Source organism: Juglans microcarpa x Juglans regia, chromosome 3S (assembly GCF_004785595.1).
Source record: "Juglans microcarpa x Juglans regia isolate MS1-56 chromosome 3S, Jm3101_v1.0, whole genome shotgun sequence".
Taxonomy (NCBI): domain Eukaryota; kingdom Viridiplantae; phylum Streptophyta; class Magnoliopsida; order Fagales; family Juglandaceae; genus Juglans; species Juglans microcarpa x Juglans regia.
In genome coordinates, this window is record NC_054599.1 from 6,917,824 (window position 1) to 6,936,059 (window position 18,236).

Genomic DNA, 18,236 nt, shown 5'->3' on the forward strand with positions numbered 1-18,236 from the left:
CGCAGAATATTGTCACCGAATCTGATGTACCCGTGCCAATGTCTAAATGCTTGAGGAACCTCCGTAACCAAACAGCTTCTTGAACTGCTGCAGAACATGCTATGTATTCTGCCTCCATGGTGGATAAAGCTATACAGGGTTGTTTCTTGCTGCTCCATGTAATGGCGCCTTGGTTGAGCAGAAAGACATACCCAGTGGTTGATTTGCCCTCATCTAGGTCGCTGCCCCAATCGGCATCACTATAACCTTTTAGCAGCAAATCTGAACCCTGATAGCACAGCACATAGTCCGCAGTTCCCTTGAGATATCGCATAATCCTTTTGACCGCTTTCCAGTGAGCTAGTCCGAGGTTTGATTGGAATCTACTCACTAAGCCAACTGCATAGCATATGTCAGGCCGAGTACACATCATTGCGTACATCAGACTACCCACAGCGTTAGCATAAGGGACACGATCCATCTTTTCCTTTTCTTTTTGAGTCTTAGGACACATCACTTTAGACAAGTTCTCGTTCCTTGCAACAGGGGTGTCAATGGGTTTACATCCATTCATTAGGAAGCGCTCGAGGACTTTCTTTATGTAAGTCTGTTGAGACAAACACAAAAGTCTTTGAGCGATCTCTGTAGATCTTAACTCCCAAAATGTATTTTGCCTCACCCATATCCTTCATCTCAAAATTGAAGGATAACCACTCTTTTGTGGCGATTATCAACCCTTTATTATTTCCAGCTAGTAGTATGTCGTCAACATATAATGACAACATAATGAAACTCTTCTTAGACCTTTTGACATAAACACAATGATCCTCTGTGATCATTGTAAACCCATTCGAGAGAATGGCTCGATGGAATCTGAGGTACCATTGTCTAGATGATTGCTTTAGGCTATATATAGATCATTTCAGCTTGCACACTTTGCGCTCTTGACCTTTGACCACAAAACCAGTTGGTTGATCCATATAGATCTCCTCATCTAGTTCTCCATTGAGAAATGCTGTCTTAACGTCCATCTGGTAGAGTTCCAAATCCATATTTGCTACTATAGTTAGAATCAGGCGAATTGAGGCAAACCTCACCACTGGTGAAAAAGTCTCCTCATAGTTTATGCCTTCCTGTTGGGTATATCCTTTCGCCACTAAGCGAGCTTTGTACTTATCTATTGATCCATCCGACTTGCGTTTGACCTTAAGAACCCATTTGTTCCCAATAGTCTTACGTCCTATTGGTAGATCAACCAGATCCCAGACCTGGTTAATCTTCATAGACTCAATCTCATCATTAAGAGCTTTCATCCACTCATCTTTTGTAGAAGATGAGAGAGCCTCATAAATTGTCCTTGGCTTGTCATCATCATGCAGAGCTACCATAAAAGCTTCCCCTTCAATCTCAAAACGACGACGGGGAATACTTTCGCGTGTGCTTCTACGCGGCTGAGGTTGTTGTGATTGATTGAGAAGTGATGTGCTCCCACTTGGATTCAAATAATTTGTAGGAGCTTGAAGAATGTCTTCCTCATTCTCAACTAAATTCCTTGGAGCACTTTCCTCTTATTCTACAATCTCATGAAGTTCTAAACTCCTATCAACCTCACCTCTACTTGAAAACTCATCTTCAATGAAATCCACATCTCGTGACTCAATCTCAGTCACACTTCTATCAGATTGTTCACCTATTAATACATACCCTTTAGAGTGTTCTTAGTACCTTATAAAGATACACTTCTTCCCTCTAGGGCCTAACTTCCCATACTTATGAGAAAGATTGTGAACAAAACCCGTTGAACCCCATGGCCGCAAGTTACTCAAATTGGGTTTCTCGCTGGTCCATAGTTCATATGGGGTGGAAGTTACTGATTTGGAGGGCACTCGGTTAAGAATGTAGGCAGCAGTCAAAAGTGCATCCCCCCAAAAAGAAATTGGTAGGTTTGCTTGCGCCATCATTGACCTAACCATCTCAAGCAGTGTTCGATTTCTCCTTTCCGCCACGCCATTTTGCTGGGGCGTATTCGGCATCGTCAACTGTCTTTTGATTCCTTTTTCATCACAGAACCTTTTAAATTGCTCAGAGAGATATTCTCGTCCTCGGTCAGTTCTTAGAGCTTTTAAACTCTTGTCTAACTGATTCTCAACCATTCTTAGATATCGCCTAAAGCATTCCAATGCTTCAGACTTATGGGAGATTAAGTAGACATGACCGTAACGTGAAAAATCATCTATAAATGTGATGAAGTATACACCTCCGTGTCTTGCCCTCACACTCATTGGACCACAGATGACTGAGTGGACTAATTGCAGTGGAAAAGATGCCCTTGAGGCTTTTCCAAACGGTTTTCTCTTAGCTTTTCCCATTAGACAATATTCACATGTGGGTAAGATGACCTTAGCGAGATTGCCTATAAGGCCTTCTCTAGCTAACCTAGTCATTCTAACTTGCCCTATATGGCCAAGCCTAGCATGCCATTTATATGAATCCAAATTATCAGATGTAGAAAGAAGAGCAATTGACTCATTTATATTTGAATAATCTAAATTCAATATCATAAAACCGTCTTGTAGAAAAGCATTGCCATAAAACACATGGCCCAAATAAAAGGAAACATAATTGTTTTCAAAAATAATACGAAAACCAAGTCTTAATAGAGTGACTACAGAAAGTAAGTTTCGTCGGATCTCTGGAGCACATAAAGAAAGTCCTCGAGCGCTTCCTAATGAATGTATGTAAACCCATTGACACCCCTGTTGCAAGGAGCGAGAACTTGTCTAAAGTGATGTGTCCTAAGACTCAAAAAGAAAAGGAAAAGATGGCTCGTGTCCCTTATGCTAACGCTGTGGGTAGTCTGATGTACGCAATGATGTGTACTCGGCCTGACATATGCTATGCAGTTGACTTAGTGAGTAGATTCCAATCAAATCCTGGACTAGCTCACTGGAAAGCGGTCAAAAGGATTATGCGATATCTCAAGGGAACTGCGGACTTTGTGCTGTGCTATCAGGGTTCAGATTTGCTGCTAAAAGGTTACAGTGATGCCGATTGGGGCAGCCTAGATGAGCGCAAATCAACCACTGGGTATGTCTTTCTGCTCAACCAAGGCCCCATTACATGGAGCAGCAAGAAACAACCCTGTATAGCTTTATCCACCATGGAGGCAGAATACATAGCATGTTCTGCAGCAGTTCAAGAAGCTGTTTGGTTACGGAGGTTCCTCAAGCATTTAGACATTGGCACGGATACATCAGATCCGGTGACAATATTCTGCGATAGCATGGCAGCCCTCGCATATGCTAAGGACTCAAAGTATCATGGAAGAACCAAACACATAGATATTAGATATCACTACATCAGAGACATGATAGCGCAAAAAGAAGTGGTTCTGAAACATCTTTCTACGAGTCGCATGGTTGCTGATCCCTTAACGAAGCCTATAGCAAGAGATGTCTTCGAGGCTCATGTTAGGAATCTAGGACTGCGTAGACTATAAATGTAATTTGTGTTTCAAATGACATAAAGATGTAACATTTCCTTTGGGATATTAATACAATATGATTCAGTTTTTGTCTTTATCGTATTGTTTTTAATACACACACACAAGATATGTTAACAGGCTTGGATCGGCTCACTCACACGAGCGATCGCCTCTAGCGCTTAAGTAGCGAGTAGAGATGAGACATTGTGTCCCTAGGTACTTGTCCAAAGGGATAAGTAGGTTGACACAAAATTATGTCGCCTTAGTGGGAGCTAAGATGAGGTCCATTGATAGGACTATGCATGGGTTACCCCACCATCCATGTAGCCTGTAGTAAGCCAGATGCGAGTTCCTCTTTGACGCCTTGGAGACGTGCAAATAGAGGAATTCGGGTTGGACGCTTAAGGAGCGACTAGACTAAGATCTGTACGGTGTTGATATAGACATATGCTCTTTAAAAAAGAGAAATCCACCGTAGCATGTGTTTCATACTATATGTGCTTATACGACCATATGAGTAAGTGAGTAAAATGTTTCCCTCTTTCTCGCTGTGTGAGTCTCATTCCTTAAAAAATATCCTTTACTTTTGACTATGTCACGAGATGGAGGTTGTAATGTTTGCTACTTTGGCATGCTGTCTATGGCCATGATAGATACGGTCTAAAGATGCATTGTTGGGAAAGCAGTTCGACCAAAATTGAGTGATATGAGTGTAGAGGGAAGACTATTCGATATCGTATCTTCGATAGTGTTTGCTGACGTCATACGAATGACGCTACATCTTGGTAGCGGCTAAAGGTTGTGAACACATTGAAATATTTGGAGGTAGTCAAGCATTGTTCTGAGTTTTTTAAATTCAAGAGGGTTCGAAAATGCTTGATCTTGATGCGATCAAATAAGTCTAGGACATGACCAGACACGTTAGGGATGTTACTATGCTGGTCTTCTCTGGGAGAGATTTGGTGTATGTACTCCCTCCTTTCTACAGATGTGCTTGGTGGTCGCACGGTCTATTTATTTGTATGAACAAGATTGAGAACATTAGAGAGATGCTGACCTGGGGTCATACCCACTGTTTACGAGTGGGAGATATTAGATGGAGGGGCGCCCACGTGGGGCTGACCCCCTCCTGCTTGTAACGCATGGCTTAAAGCCATGCGTTACTGCCGTTACATAATATAATTGAAGGCTGGCCTTTAAGGCCAGCCGTGCAGAGGAGGACTATATATAGTCCTCCCCAATTGTGTTTTTGATGATCCAAAAAAAAAAATAGAAAAATACTCTCTCTTTTTGTTCTCTCTTGAAAAAAAATACTTAGGCTGTGGATTGATTAAGTGTTACTCTAGTTCCATACTACTTAGTACACTTTCGCCACTAAAGAAAAACGCTTGGAGTTTATCAATATGGAAAAACTTGTGGAGCAATTCTTTAAGTTGAGCTTGAAGTACTTTTCCGCTGTGCATTCTAACAATTTCTCCCCAGTTTATCTTCTTCCCATTCTCTTCGTAACAAGGAGTCACTACAAAAAAATTATTTATTTATAACTAGTTAATTCTAGCGAAATAATTATTTACAGTTAAAATGAATCTGTTTTAATCACAAATAATTTTTTCGTCACAATTAAATAGTCACAAAAATTCGTTTTTTTTTGTAACGAGCAAATGGAAGTTTGAGAGCTTTGTATTTTACATATTTACACTGAATATCACTTCTAAATCACATCACATGTGGGTCACAATGTCAAACCATATCAAATTTTGGTGTCTCATTTATTTCCTGCAATATATTAATTTATGTCGCCAAACTATACATGTAAATCAACATGATCAACGGAAGTGCTTTGAAGATAATATCAAATCAAAGAATGAGAAAAAAAAAAAAATGTAACCTTTAATATCTCTAATATTCTCCTTCTTCTCTCTTCTTTGTTTACATTTTTTTTATATCTAAATTTCTATCAATGACTCGAACTCTCCGAGTTATTTGACTAGCTATTAACCATTGAATCAGAAAAATGTATTTTTATTATTTTCAATTGTTATTGAATATAAGATATAAATTTTATATTGCGAGAAAATAAGATAAATATCATAATAATTATGAAAATTAAATAGAATTCTTGATTTGATATTATCCGGTAGAATCCCCATTTTTCCTATTTACTAGGTTTCTTGTCTCCCTTGAACAAGGTAGCACCAAAACCACCTAGCCCGAGGGAGTAGGCTAGGCTAGCCATGCATCTAACCAATGACTTGAACTACTTGCAATAAAAGAGGAAATGGGAAAAAAAAAAAAAATCATGCAAACAAGTCATTAAAATCCATAACCCATCTTCATTTTTATTTTTTATTGTTTGCTGGAGTTAAGCATCCGTACTACAGATGACCAATGCTTTGACTTGTATAATAATTAAAGAGAAAATCATTGAAAGGATCATGTAGTCATGTAATATATACTATTACTATAAAAAAAAAATATTTTTAATAAATTATTTACGATGAAAATTATTATAAACAAGATGATTACTTTAAAGGAAAATTTGCTTAACCCCTTCAAAGTATCACTTGATTTTGCAACCACCTCAAACTATTAATTTTGACGGTCACTCACTATACTATCAAGAAATCGTATTGTACTCCTTTGTAAAAAAAAAAAAAGAGATTGACACAAATGCCCTTCATAAAAAATTCAACAAAAAAAAAAAAAAAAAAAAAACCACGGTGTTTTTCATGGTCTTTTCCTTTTTAATTTAATAAGGTTAATATATTGTCTTATTTAAAATTTTTAAGGATAGTGGGAAATGGATGTGATATCACATAAAGGAGATTGCATTTGGAATTCGATTAATAGCTCAAAAGATTTATTGCTTGCGAGCCACATCAATTGCACCTATCAAAGTAGCTAAAAGGTTCAAAATGGATTTGAAAGCGGAAACATTATGTTGAAATTAGTTTTTGGGACTTTTTAAAGAGAAAAGAGGTACATTAAGACTTTTTATAGTTTGGAGTGTGATTGAAGAAATTGTTAGTTTGTAAGAAAATCCGCAACGATACGATAGCTTGAGTAGTTGAGTAGTGTAACTGATCTGATTTTGGATAAGTTTTGAAACCGAATTGAAATATATCAATTTTAAAAATTTAAGAATTATTATAGATCAATTTAACGTCTAAACTAGTACTAGACTGAATCGGTTACAAACCGGACAAGTTCGGTCGGTTCAACTATTTTTCTAGTTTTTATTTTAGACTCCTAAATTTGAAATAGGATCGACAATTCATATTATTACGTTTGACTTGGATCATATATGAGTCAACGCATTTAATTAAAAGGATCGATCAGATTTGTCAAACCTAACCCATTAATTTTTTGTTGGTTTGCAAGTTGTGATAAAAAAAAAATGCCATCTTGATTATCGTGAGTCAAACGTTATTTACATCAAGAGTACGAATCATATATGAGTGACGGGCCGTCAACTTAACGTCACCCTTTTAATTAAAAAAGTCAAATATCTCATTTCATGTTGGGTGTGTGTTAGAACTTAGATTGATGGGTTTTGACACTTACTCCAAATCGGCTCACATACGGCAAAAATAAATAAAGAAAAAGATGGTGCTAGGATGTGTGAAATGACGATGACATGAAACGAAGGGCGGTAGATTTAAGAGCCAAAAACAAAGAGATGAGATAAAAGGCTTGGAGAAAGAGAAAGAGGGAAAGAGAGGTGAGAATCCAAAGGAAAGGGCCTAGAGATTATGATGAGGCCTTGAAAATTTCTTTACAACAGCTCGAGAAAGTTACACGACAAAAGAATTTAGACCTTGCTTGTCTTGATAATGAGAAAATGTGTTAAGATAACTTTAGAAAAGCTTAAAAGAACAAAGTCTTGCATTTGCAAAAAGAATAATGAGAAAACATTTCTTTTTTTAAAAAAAAAAATGTTTAAAGAGATTTAAAAAAAACATAAAATAAAATATTAACCTCGTTTGGATTCAGAAAGTGTTTTATCTCATCTCATTTCATCATTATAATTTTTCTAAATTTTCATATAAAATACAATAAACAATTCAATTTTTTTAAATCTCAATTCAAAATTTTCAAATCCAAACACAATAATAATATTAAAAAATAATATTCTAACAATATTTTTTTGAACTTTTATTTTTCGTCTAAAATCATTTCATCTCATTTCTGAATCCAAACTAGCTCTATACATTATATGCCTAAACTACTACTATTTTTACTGTAAGCATATAAACTGTTAAAAGTTATTGGCATCATGACCCATCACAATTTAACAATTTGCACCATTGGTTACGATTTAACCACTAGAATTATGTTCCAAATCCTATTTTTTATTGGTTAACCGAAGAGGATACAAACTGCCAAAACTTAGTTGTTTAAAGTGCCAGTTACCAGTGTTATTAGTTTAGGATGTAAATTAAAAAAAAACAGTAATTCATGTGCAAAACATAATATCCCCACCTCTCAAAGATTAAAAAACAAAAACGTATTCATCAAGCACTGTCCAGGCGCTAATACATTGGAGGATTTGATTTACAGGCCAATACAAGATAGTTACAACCATTTTCTAGCATCAAGGATTGTCGTCATTCCAAGGGGATAGATGTCTCAGCTGTTGCATCGTAAATGACAGGTTTCTTGAGGGTCTCAGTAGATTCCATTCAAGGAAAAGGTACTCTTTAGGTTTGTTAACCCGCTTCCAGGAAATTAGGCTGGTTCCCTTCTTGGGGTACAAATCTTAGATGGATATGAAGAGGGGGGGGAATTGGCTTTTCTTTTCTGAAAATGAAATGGATTTTGGCATTGTTGCAACTGGGGTAATGTGATTATGGAAAGAACCGATAACTGCAAATTTAACCTGTCTAATATGTCTCTAATCTTGATGGATGTCTTTAATGCAGCAAGGTTCATCTGTCATATACAAACTTCAAACACAATATGGTTTGTGCTCAACATTATATGTATTCAGTAGAAAGAAAATGTCCTACATAATATTATGATCAAGGTAGCTCAGAATGGTACATCATATGACCAATGGATTTTGCTTGAGAGTTACAAAAGGAAAATACAATATATTGAAAGAAAAGAGGGAAAGAAACAAGAGAAAATACTTTACCGTATAAATCTACCACTCAGAAGGAGAAAAAGTACCAAACCAGTATCAAACAAAAGGGCAAAACTGAAACCAAAGTCTCTGGTCTGAAACCCTGCTCCCATGGCTTCTTTCTTAGAGCATTTTATTCTATTTTTCAGTATTCGTCCAAGTATGTGTATAGCATGTCATCTTTCTTTGACTTGCGTCGACTGAGCAATGCTTTCAGGAGACGTTTACTTTTACTAGGGTATTGTTCAACGTCTTTGCAATTCTCTCTTTCTGCAGGTAACCTCATCGAAGCTGATTTTCGAGGCTCTGAAGGGTACTGCCACAAGTATAACAAATTTCAGCTTTTCAACTTAGAATAAAATTGGCAATATATATATATATATATATATTTATCTTGTATATTTTAAAGTCGTCTCAGCTGAAAGGAAAGGTACATCTGTGAGTAAAATGGCATATTACAATCAATTTAACTATTAATGCAGGTAATTTATGTACTCACCCTTCGTCTTGCATTAGAATTCGGAGAATTCGGAGTGGTTGGCGTACTAGAGTTACTAGAGTTTGGAGTAGTCGGCCGCACTGAATTTGGGGTCATTGGCCTTCTTGAAAGAGATCCAGAGCGTAAAAGTGGAAACCGATATGGTGAAACTGTTCTCTTCTCTGATATTTATGAAAACACCATCAGCAGAATAGCAATAGAACATGTATGCATATAAATAAAGATCTTATTTAGGGAAAAAAGTTGAATAAAGAACATCAACAAGATTTATATTTATCGCATTTCAATATTCTTCATTCATACAAACCTAATTCTTTTTTGGGCATGGTAGCAGTAAAGGAAAAAATTGCAGATCGTTGGGATGGTCGTGGAGAAGGGGAAGGGGAACGCCCTCTACTGCATGAAACATAACTTAGTTTATCATGATCAAACCATGGTTATCAACTTAACGCATAAGAAGATATAACAATAGTACATACCTGGTTGTAGATGTTGGGGTTTCTGTAATTGTAGCTCGAACAGCTTCACGAAATCAATCAGATGGGAAGAATTAGTTTATGTTACAAGTCCTGCACAATGATATATGTTTTAAACCAAACAGGAGATAAAGCACACTACCATTCCTAAATTGATGCCAGTCATCTTCATCATCCAGGCTGCAACCCTGATACTTTGATTTCGTACGGTTGGCACCACGCATTGTCTCCCCAACTAAAATGAATTCAAGGAGTGGTAAGGATAAAAACCATTCATCCAGGATTCTAGAATTAAAAAGGAAAATTCGACAGGTATAAAATAAAAAGTGGAGAGATATATATTTGCCTGGCAAGATGTACCGCTTGTGGTATTTAGGCGTATTTATCACCAATGACTGTTGAGAAAGGCCCTCATGATCAATATACTCTTTGCATGTCCTTAGTCTCTAGCATATCACAGCAAAGTTTAAATGAAAATGAGTATAATGTGTGAAACTTTTGCTCTCAATAGACTCAGAAGTCTACCTAGTATCACAAACAGTGTTTGGTTTGTTGTAATTGTCAGTTTCATTATGTCCAGTAATAATAATGCTAATATAGGGCAATCATGAAGTCAGTTATGTCCAGCAATGGCATACAAACATTGCTACTAACTAGGTTATACTTGGCACATTTTTGGGCAACAAGCATCCATAATCTGCCTCTCAAATCCCACATATGTGTGTTGCTATCAATGTTTTGGCAAGAGAACCGACAGCAGGGCCACATTGTCAAAATAAGACGGTAATGGGTCATATGCTTAACTCAATGTAGTCCGGGTCAGCTTCAAATTTTAATGGCTCAGAGCAAAAGCAAAAAAGGTTTGGCGGACATATTTAACCAAGGCCATCGGTTAGATTATTAGCAAACAGGTCTGATGGCCGCATTCAGTAGAGTTGGGCTGGCATTGTACGCAGGAAAAGGCCTTAAATTAAAAAATGAAAGGCATTTATGTGGTATATCTTTAAAGAGCACAACGAGCAGAACCCTTTCTAATTTATAATGCATGTTCAATCTCAACAGGGTATGAGCATGACCCTTTCTAATTTTTATTTGCCAGTCTGTGCTGGCCTTCGATCAAATGTCATTATAAATCGGTCTTCATATCTCCAGATTGCTGGACTTTCAGTTTCAGATTGCCAAATATATGATAGGATAACAATATAATATCGTATAGAAGTAACCAATCCATGAAGACAGGCTGTATTTTATATGTGATATATATCGCTTCGCTTTACTTTAGTGCAAGGGCCACTTGACCAATAATTCCTTTCCATTGTTTTAGAAATGTAAAGAACCTAAATCTCCCAAGGGAAATGACTCTTTGCCAAATACAAAGTATGAACCTTCCTAAAATAGGAACTACCTCTTTTCCAGAATTTACTTTTTACCAAGTACTAGCTGAAGTAGGCAATATAAGACAGAGCCAACTTACAGGAACACCCTTTTATAAAATGTTACTTATCTTTTACCAAAGCCCTGCAAAATCAATTTTCTCTCAACTCTAGAATAAACTCAAGGCAAATTAATATAATGGTCGTTGATGAGAATCCCTACCACAAACGTTAATACGGGGTCTTTTTACAGATATCTTACTTATAAAAGGAAAAAAAAAACAATCCATGCTCACCTGCTCAATGCAAGACACACGGAGCTCTGTTCCAGAAACTTCATCAACCTTCTCATCCAAAAGATCATTAACCTTATATGTAACAGAACCCAAATGGTCCACGGTATTCACAATAGCTTTAATAGCATACTCTTTTAATGTTTCTATCACTCTGCACATATAGGAAGGTTAGTTTCTTTCATGATGGTAAAAAGAAAAGAAATAGAAATGAAAGGCCATCTAGTAATTCCGGCAGAGAATCGTATGAACTCACAATTGTTTTTGATCATCATTGGTGTATGATAGTTCAAAATACTCAGCTGCCGAGTACAACTGTGTCCTCAGATTTTTCAGATCCTAAATAACCACGTAATATGATAAAACACAAGTTCAACAATCTTGATTTCATTAAGTTTAAATTTATGGCAAGCTTTACAAACTGCTGCAAATTCAATTTCCCCAACAAACAAAAGGGTTGCACCTAAAATCCTATATTTGACCAGATGGACTTAACTCGAAAGCCTGATTGACAATCAATAAAGTGCAAAAGGAGCTGGAGTACCTTGAGACTATCAGAGAAAAGCAAGCTCTGATGCATTGAAACCTCATCAAAGTTAGAAGCTTCATGAGGGATAGGCAGTGTAGAAGATTTAGTCATCGTCCCCATTATAGAGAAATTTGCAACTCGGAGTTCCTGAAACAACCAAGATGACTGATTTCATGACAAATAAAGAAAAACTAACAGTTACAAGTAAAGGGCAAAGCAAGCACCAGAGGAGGAACCATTCCCAATTCTGAGAACCAAGCTTTAACTCTTCTAAGAGCTCAAAATCAGAGATGTATCAAAATCCGGACAATTTGAACTATAAAACCACAAAAAAATCAATGATAACACCAGAAAATGTGGTTCGGAGTATGATGGAGAGAGAGAGAGAGAGAGTCCAGCTCGCAACAGTAAAATACCAGATGGCTCTGTTTTAATAAAATATTCCAACTCTATATGGGGTTATAGAAGATCATCAAAAAGCACAAAACCCGTAGTCCATTGCCACACCTCTGCACAGACTGGATTATTACCTGACTAATAAACTAGACACTGAAATTCCTTATCATCGACAGAAGCACTTTCTGCCTGAACCTCCACCAGTAGTCGCATTGTATTAAGATTTATAGAGAAAAAGGGCAACCAATCCTTAAAAGCATCAAAAGTTGAATAATTTGACACCCATTTTTTAATTGCTGAGAAAACTGAGGTAAAGTAAAAGAAAATTCTTATGCAAAACCGAAAAGTTAATGTATTAGACTGAGCTGAGAGATTGATACTGCTCTCTTGGCTTTATCCCCTTTCCCTTTCCCATAGTTTCCCCGGAAACCAAACAGAAATAAACGAAATGAAAACGAAAACGAAGACACTAACCTTACGTTGGTTATACCAAACTCAGTTCCAGACAACAACACAAAACCCACTTCCAGTCCAAAACTACAAACACAAACCAGCTTCAAAAATTCAAACTTTGAGGGCCAAAGTGAAACCCAAGTAGTGAAGGCGTCCAACAAACATAGCTGTACATAAATAGGCCACTCTTTTGGAAGTGAACAACGTGGTTTGGTATAAGATTTTGACTAAACCACGGAAAACGACAACTTTAAATTTCACCTGTAGGCTACAGGATATGTGGAACAAAAAAGGCAGAGACTTGCAGAGAGAGGAGAGGCGAAAGTGAAGAGGGACAGCCGACACGCATCAAGGTGAGCACGTCGGTACAGGCAGGGAATCCGGAGAATTTCGATTTTTAATAAGAGAGCAAAAAGTCGCCCCTTTTGGAAGCAAAAACTGGTCTCAGTTGTAAGCTCGGTTTACTAATCATTGCCATTAGCGTGGGTCCTGGTTCTTGTTATATTTTTCACTTGGCAACACTGTTTCTACTGGCTTAAGCTGAGCCTCCTTCCGCCATATGAAACAGTTTTGTCTGTTTGTTTATTTACCATTCGAAAAGAACAAAAGAAAATAGTGTTTGGTTTTGGTTCTGCAACTGCAACGCCCTCGTCTATTTATTGGGTCTCCCAAATACAGCGGAGGGAATTGATGATGGATTAATTAATCCCTCGAGTTCATCAATATCATTGAAAATCCCAGCTGTATTTGTTTTTAGTTAATGGAAAAATCTTAGCTTTAGTGGTGTTAAAGCTTCAGGGTTTCACATTTGGAGACAGATTTTCACAAGTTTTTGTCTAAATTTAAATATTCTAATCAAGAGAAACTTATACACACAGAATAATTTTATAATAATTATTAATGTCAATCTAAATTTTCGTAATATTGCTCAAATTTCTTCAAGTTTGGAGTAAAAACTTGAAAAAAATTTAATTTTCACACCTTCAAATTAGGGAGGAAACGATATTAAAAGTCAACTTTAGTCAAACAAATGATGTCTTTGAGGCCTTCTCCACCTGGGTTTGGATTTTTGCTGTATCTCCAAGGTGTTGTTAGATGTAACTATGGTTTTCTTCAGTTACAATCAGTAATTTTTTTAACAAAAACAAAGGTACTTTGACCTCTTTAAAAAACCAAATCATGTTTACTAGTTGCAAGCTTACTATATCAAAAAACAATCATTATTTTAAGAGGAATGATACAATTCACTCATTATTATTATTATAAAAAAAAACAATCATTATCAGTCATAATTTACTCTCACATCTTATATTTGATAAGTTTTTTTCATTGAATGTGAAGTGTTTTTTATAGAATTTATATTTTTTCATAGAGTGAGAAGAATTTTCTTATTTTAAAGATGAAAGCTAAGCTATTTATATATAAATATATATTAATAATGTATTTTATTATACATCAATTACTATTTATCCTTATATTTTATACTTGATAACTTTTTTTTTTAATGTGTAGAGTGTAAAATAATGAATAGTTGTCGATAAAAAAAATTATTCGTTAATAATTTATTACTAATTGTATGCAAAATGGTGTTTGATTTTTCTTAAGTGAACACATATAGAGGGAACTTTTTTATTTTTATTTTTTTATTATCAAAATAGAGGTATTTTAATGTTCAATTAAGGCTGCCCGATTAGACGTGGTCACAACTACATGATCATTGCGATATTTTAATGTTCTTTTTTCTTTGAAGTTCTTTTATGTTCTTCAACACCTCTGCTTTATTATTGGGTCCCATGTGAATCCTTTTCTCCACTTGTTCCGGGGAAGCCGATTGGTAGCTTATAGCCGTTGGATTTTAGTAGAGAACATAATCCATCGGTTCTGGTTAACTATGGGAAGAGTTATGATTGTGCAGAGTCTGTGCATGACTACTGACAGTCCCACCCTGCTCTCCACTCTATTATCCACATGCCCTACCAACTTTCATGGCACTTGAGTAGAGTAGCATCATGATGACTCGAAAATTCACCTTTTTGAAATAGCAAAATTTAAATTAAATATTATTTAAATTATATATCCTCTAAACTCACTCGTAAATAAAATAAAAAATAAATTCAAAATTAGACAAAAAGAAAACTGTACAATTTTATTCAATTCTTACTATATTTTATAATTTTCAATGAATTAAATATTAATATATTCATATGATATTTTACAATAATAACACTCATTTTAAAATATGATTGTGAAATATATTACGAAAAATATTGTATATTTTTTATTTTTCTATAAATAAATATGTAGATAAAGTTATAAGATATATAATATATTTTTGAAATGATTATATGATTTACCTTTATCAAACCACTTGTGGCCATACATCTTAGACCCAAATCACTTCAAATATTGTTTCCTTAATTTTTTTTATTTTGTATTATTTAAAACTATTTATGATTGTGATTTTGATTCAACTTTATATGACAATTGCATCTAATATATATATATATATATATATTTGCATATTGTGATATTTTTATTTAAGTTGTAGGGTCATTAAAATGTGTTTACTTTTGGGGTTGAGGCCTGAGGGGGCATCAATTAAGTTCATGTTCAGTCCACTTTTATAGGTTTGAGGTTTAAGCAAAGGAGTAGGCAAACGAAGTGACCTCAAAAAAGAAAAAAAGGTGAGAGTTTGGTGGTGCAAAAGTGAGAAAAACAGCAGCACTGATGCAACTAGAATCCATCGTTGCAAATTTGATAACAGATGTTTCCAATTCCAATACACTCACACCAATCATAACCCACATGCACTCCTTTTCTTTTCAGCTTCATCCCTTCCATGCTCACCACTCTATTATCTACTTAGCTAGCTTGAGAAATCAAAAACTTATCGTAATGTTAGATATAGTTTCAACATGTGTGAGTCTCGTCCACTTTTTGTTAAATATAGTGTAGTTTACCAATTAAAAAGCGGGTTGTATTAAGAGTTAGTGAAAATAGTTGTCTTGGTTGTATTTGAATATTGAGATGGTCTCAAATGATCTGTAAATATTAGTATTGTGGATTCCATTAAAATTTCTTTGAATGTGAATAAGTTTGATATGTGTGTAAATGTATAAAATAGGTTGAGATGAGTTTAACTTATTATATAAAATTAAAAAAAGTAGTGAGTCTCATCAATAATTGGTTTGAGATCACTCAACCAACTAAACATAGCCTACATTTACCTACTTTTTTCAAACAGAGTGCATGAGACTTGCATACTTAAAAACTATATAAATTGATTTCTAAAAAAAACTTAATTGCAAATTATAAGTACACTCTTTATTATTTATTTATTTTTTGGCTAAGTTTGACTTCATTTAAATTAGAAAAAATCTTCTTATCAATTACTATTGACCATCATACACTCCACATTATATTTTATATGAAAAACACCCTCACACCCTATACAAAAAAGAGGACTGCTATATCTATAAAGGAATTACATAAAAACAATCCTACAAATTGATGTGGCTTCATCTGATCCGTTAAATCTACTTTATAATAAAAGGAACTTTATAATATGACGAATCACATCAGGTCATGTCAGTTTGTGTGATTGCTTTTATGTAATCACTTTATTTTGTGTAATCACTTTGTTGCTGGAGTATTTTTTTTTTAAAAATACTTATACACTTTAAGAAAAATATATAAGTGTGAGGTGTGAAAATGAATAAAGAACTATATATATAGTATTTCTCTTTAAATTACTTCATAATTTACAACAGTCGCTCGTAAATCGGCCACCACATGGGCAATCAATCTAGATTAGACTACCACTACTACTACTACTCTGGCAACCCACAAAATGGCTGAAATATATGGTGGTTGGGGGGCCTTTTCATAGTGACAAAAACTGGTTTTAGTTTAATTGAAAACAATAATAATAATGAATGGCGTGATTGGTGGGGAAAGTGATGGGTCCCATGGAAGAATGGGAATGATTTGCGGTGAATTCTATCTCATCTGTTTGAGTTGCAGACGCGCGAGCTTAGTCGAGTGGCCGCTCCTGATCCTTAGGAATCTTCGTGGTTGGTTGCTACTTTTTCATTCTACTTCATCACCTTTGAAAATGCTTGGATCTACCAAAACAAGAAAGTTTACAATATGATTTCTCTTTTTACGATTGCGGAAGGGTTAGATCTCCCTTCACAAGAGCTTCATAGCCCAGAGAAGTGGGCCTTAGCCAAACACCTCAAACGGCCTGCAAACACTGGCAATTATTTACACCGCCCGCGGCCTGCGGGAAAATGTCTCATTCAAACTCCTAACAGCTAAGGCATATCCCAGCAAAGGATAAGATGAGATTCATGTGGCAAGGGAAGTTCAAATAAGAACGTACGGGCTTGGTTTCAAATGGGATGTCAGGTTGTTACGAGGCTTAAGGGGTCCCGACTCCCCTCCTTACTCTATATCATCGACGATCATCCTTCAGGTATGTTAACAGAACCCCTGCTCTCCATTGTAAAGATTGACCAATACATCTTACTTTTGTATCGGAGGCGTTTCTACACCCTTCAAGCATATATTCATGTTTCTTTTGGTTGCAGGTCGGGGCGAGCGGGTGTGCGAAACACATCCAAAACAAATTGTAAAGTATCTTTTGTTGTAAAATAAATTATATTAAAATTATGTTAATTAGTAAATTTATATTGTAAGATGTGTGTAGATCTAGCATGCATTTTTGAATATTAAGCGACCAACTTTATATTTTGTTGATATGGACTTCCTAGACATTACAAAGGGGTTTCATAACCCATTTTAGGCTTTTCTCTAATATCGATGTTTTGTTGCAGGAAAAATGATTTTTATAGTTATAAAGTGCGCAAGCGCCGAGCACTCATTTTAAAAACAAAACTGCTAGAGGCAACCGCGGTTGGGGTACCTTGGAGAATTGGCTGGCCACATCAGCTAATATATTAATAAAATAAAATAAAAAGTAAAAGCAGATGGAAACACGAAAATCACTCCAGTCGAAGAAACTACTCCGCCCACTACTGTTATCATAGCAGTTCAGCTTCTCCCCACTCTCTCTCTCTCTCTCTCTTTTGTTTTTGCAGACGAATAGTATACCAAGAGAAGTGTACCCAGAAAGACTATTTTGGAAGAAGGGATGGAAATGAGTGTTTTTGTTTGGGTCCTCTCTCTGATTTATGCGAATACCCTTTTGAGCCCTAGCTCTCTTGCTCTCAATCAAGATGGTAAAGCCACATTGCATTTCATTTTCTTTGTCTTTGGAGTTTTTGGTTCATAATAAATTGCCAAGGAGCCCGTTGAAATGAAAGAAAACTTTCCCTAAAGTTTTGTTTTTTTGTTTTTTTTTTCCTCAATTTTGTGAGGGTGGAAAAGGCAACTCTAACCTAGTCAAATAGCATGCTTTATTTCTAGGGAAATTCTAAAGATGTTTGGTTTAAGCTTGAAATTTTTGTGCAACAAAATGAAGCTTGGAAGTATACTCTATTTTTACATTCCTGACATTATTGGAAATCAAAAGCACTTTGAATAACACTAGCTAGAAACGTCCTCAGTAACTGGAAAGCTTCTGATGAGTCCCCATGCGAATCGACTGGTGTCACTTGCCATCCCC

The 18,236-nt window shown here is 35.7% G+C and overlaps 1 protein-coding gene across 5 annotated transcripts; it reads right to left on the minus strand.

Moving 5' to 3' along the window:
* Nucleotides 1-8,426: 8,426 nt before the first annotated feature.
* LOC121257186 (protein ABIL2-like) lies at nucleotides 8,427-13,156 on the minus strand. 5 transcript variants are annotated; one of them, XM_041158117.1, is made up of 10 exons: nucleotides 12,629-13,156; nucleotides 11,774-11,905; nucleotides 11,486-11,568; nucleotides 11,233-11,383; nucleotides 9,910-10,009; nucleotides 9,706-9,798; nucleotides 9,567-9,609; nucleotides 9,395-9,483; nucleotides 9,088-9,248; nucleotides 8,427-8,904 (listed from the first exon to the last, which is right to left on the minus strand). In XM_041158117.1, the coding sequence occupies exons 2-10, from the start codon at nucleotides 11,876-11,878 to the stop codon at nucleotides 8,734-8,736; spliced, it is 996 nt and encodes a 331-aa protein (XP_041014051.1). In that variant the 5' UTR covers nucleotides 11,879-11,905; nucleotides 12,629-13,156; the 3' UTR covers nucleotides 8,427-8,733. The 5 variants fall into 5 exon arrangements, with proteins under 5 accessions (XP_041014051.1, XP_041014048.1, XP_041014047.1 ...); XM_041158114.1 differs by having other exon boundaries at nucleotides 12,869-13,151; XM_041158113.1 differs by having other exon boundaries at nucleotides 12,634-12,836.
* Between the last annotated feature and the right edge of the window lie 5,080 nt (nucleotides 13,157-18,236).

Bases quoted from the DNA above. Each gene is read 5' to 3' on its own strand.
- LOC121257186 (XM_041158117.1), bottom strand. From the start codon at position 11,878: ATGGGGACGATGACTAAATCTTCTACACTGCCTATCCCTCATGAAGCT. The intron at 11,569-11,773 runs GTACTCCAGCTC...GTGGTTATTTAG, and splicing joins TTTTCTCTGATAGTCTCAAG to GATCTGAAAAATCTGAGGAC. The intron at 11,384-11,485 runs GTGAGTTCATAC...CTATATGTGCAG, and splicing joins AATGATGATCAAAAACAATT to AGTGATAGAAACATTAAAAG.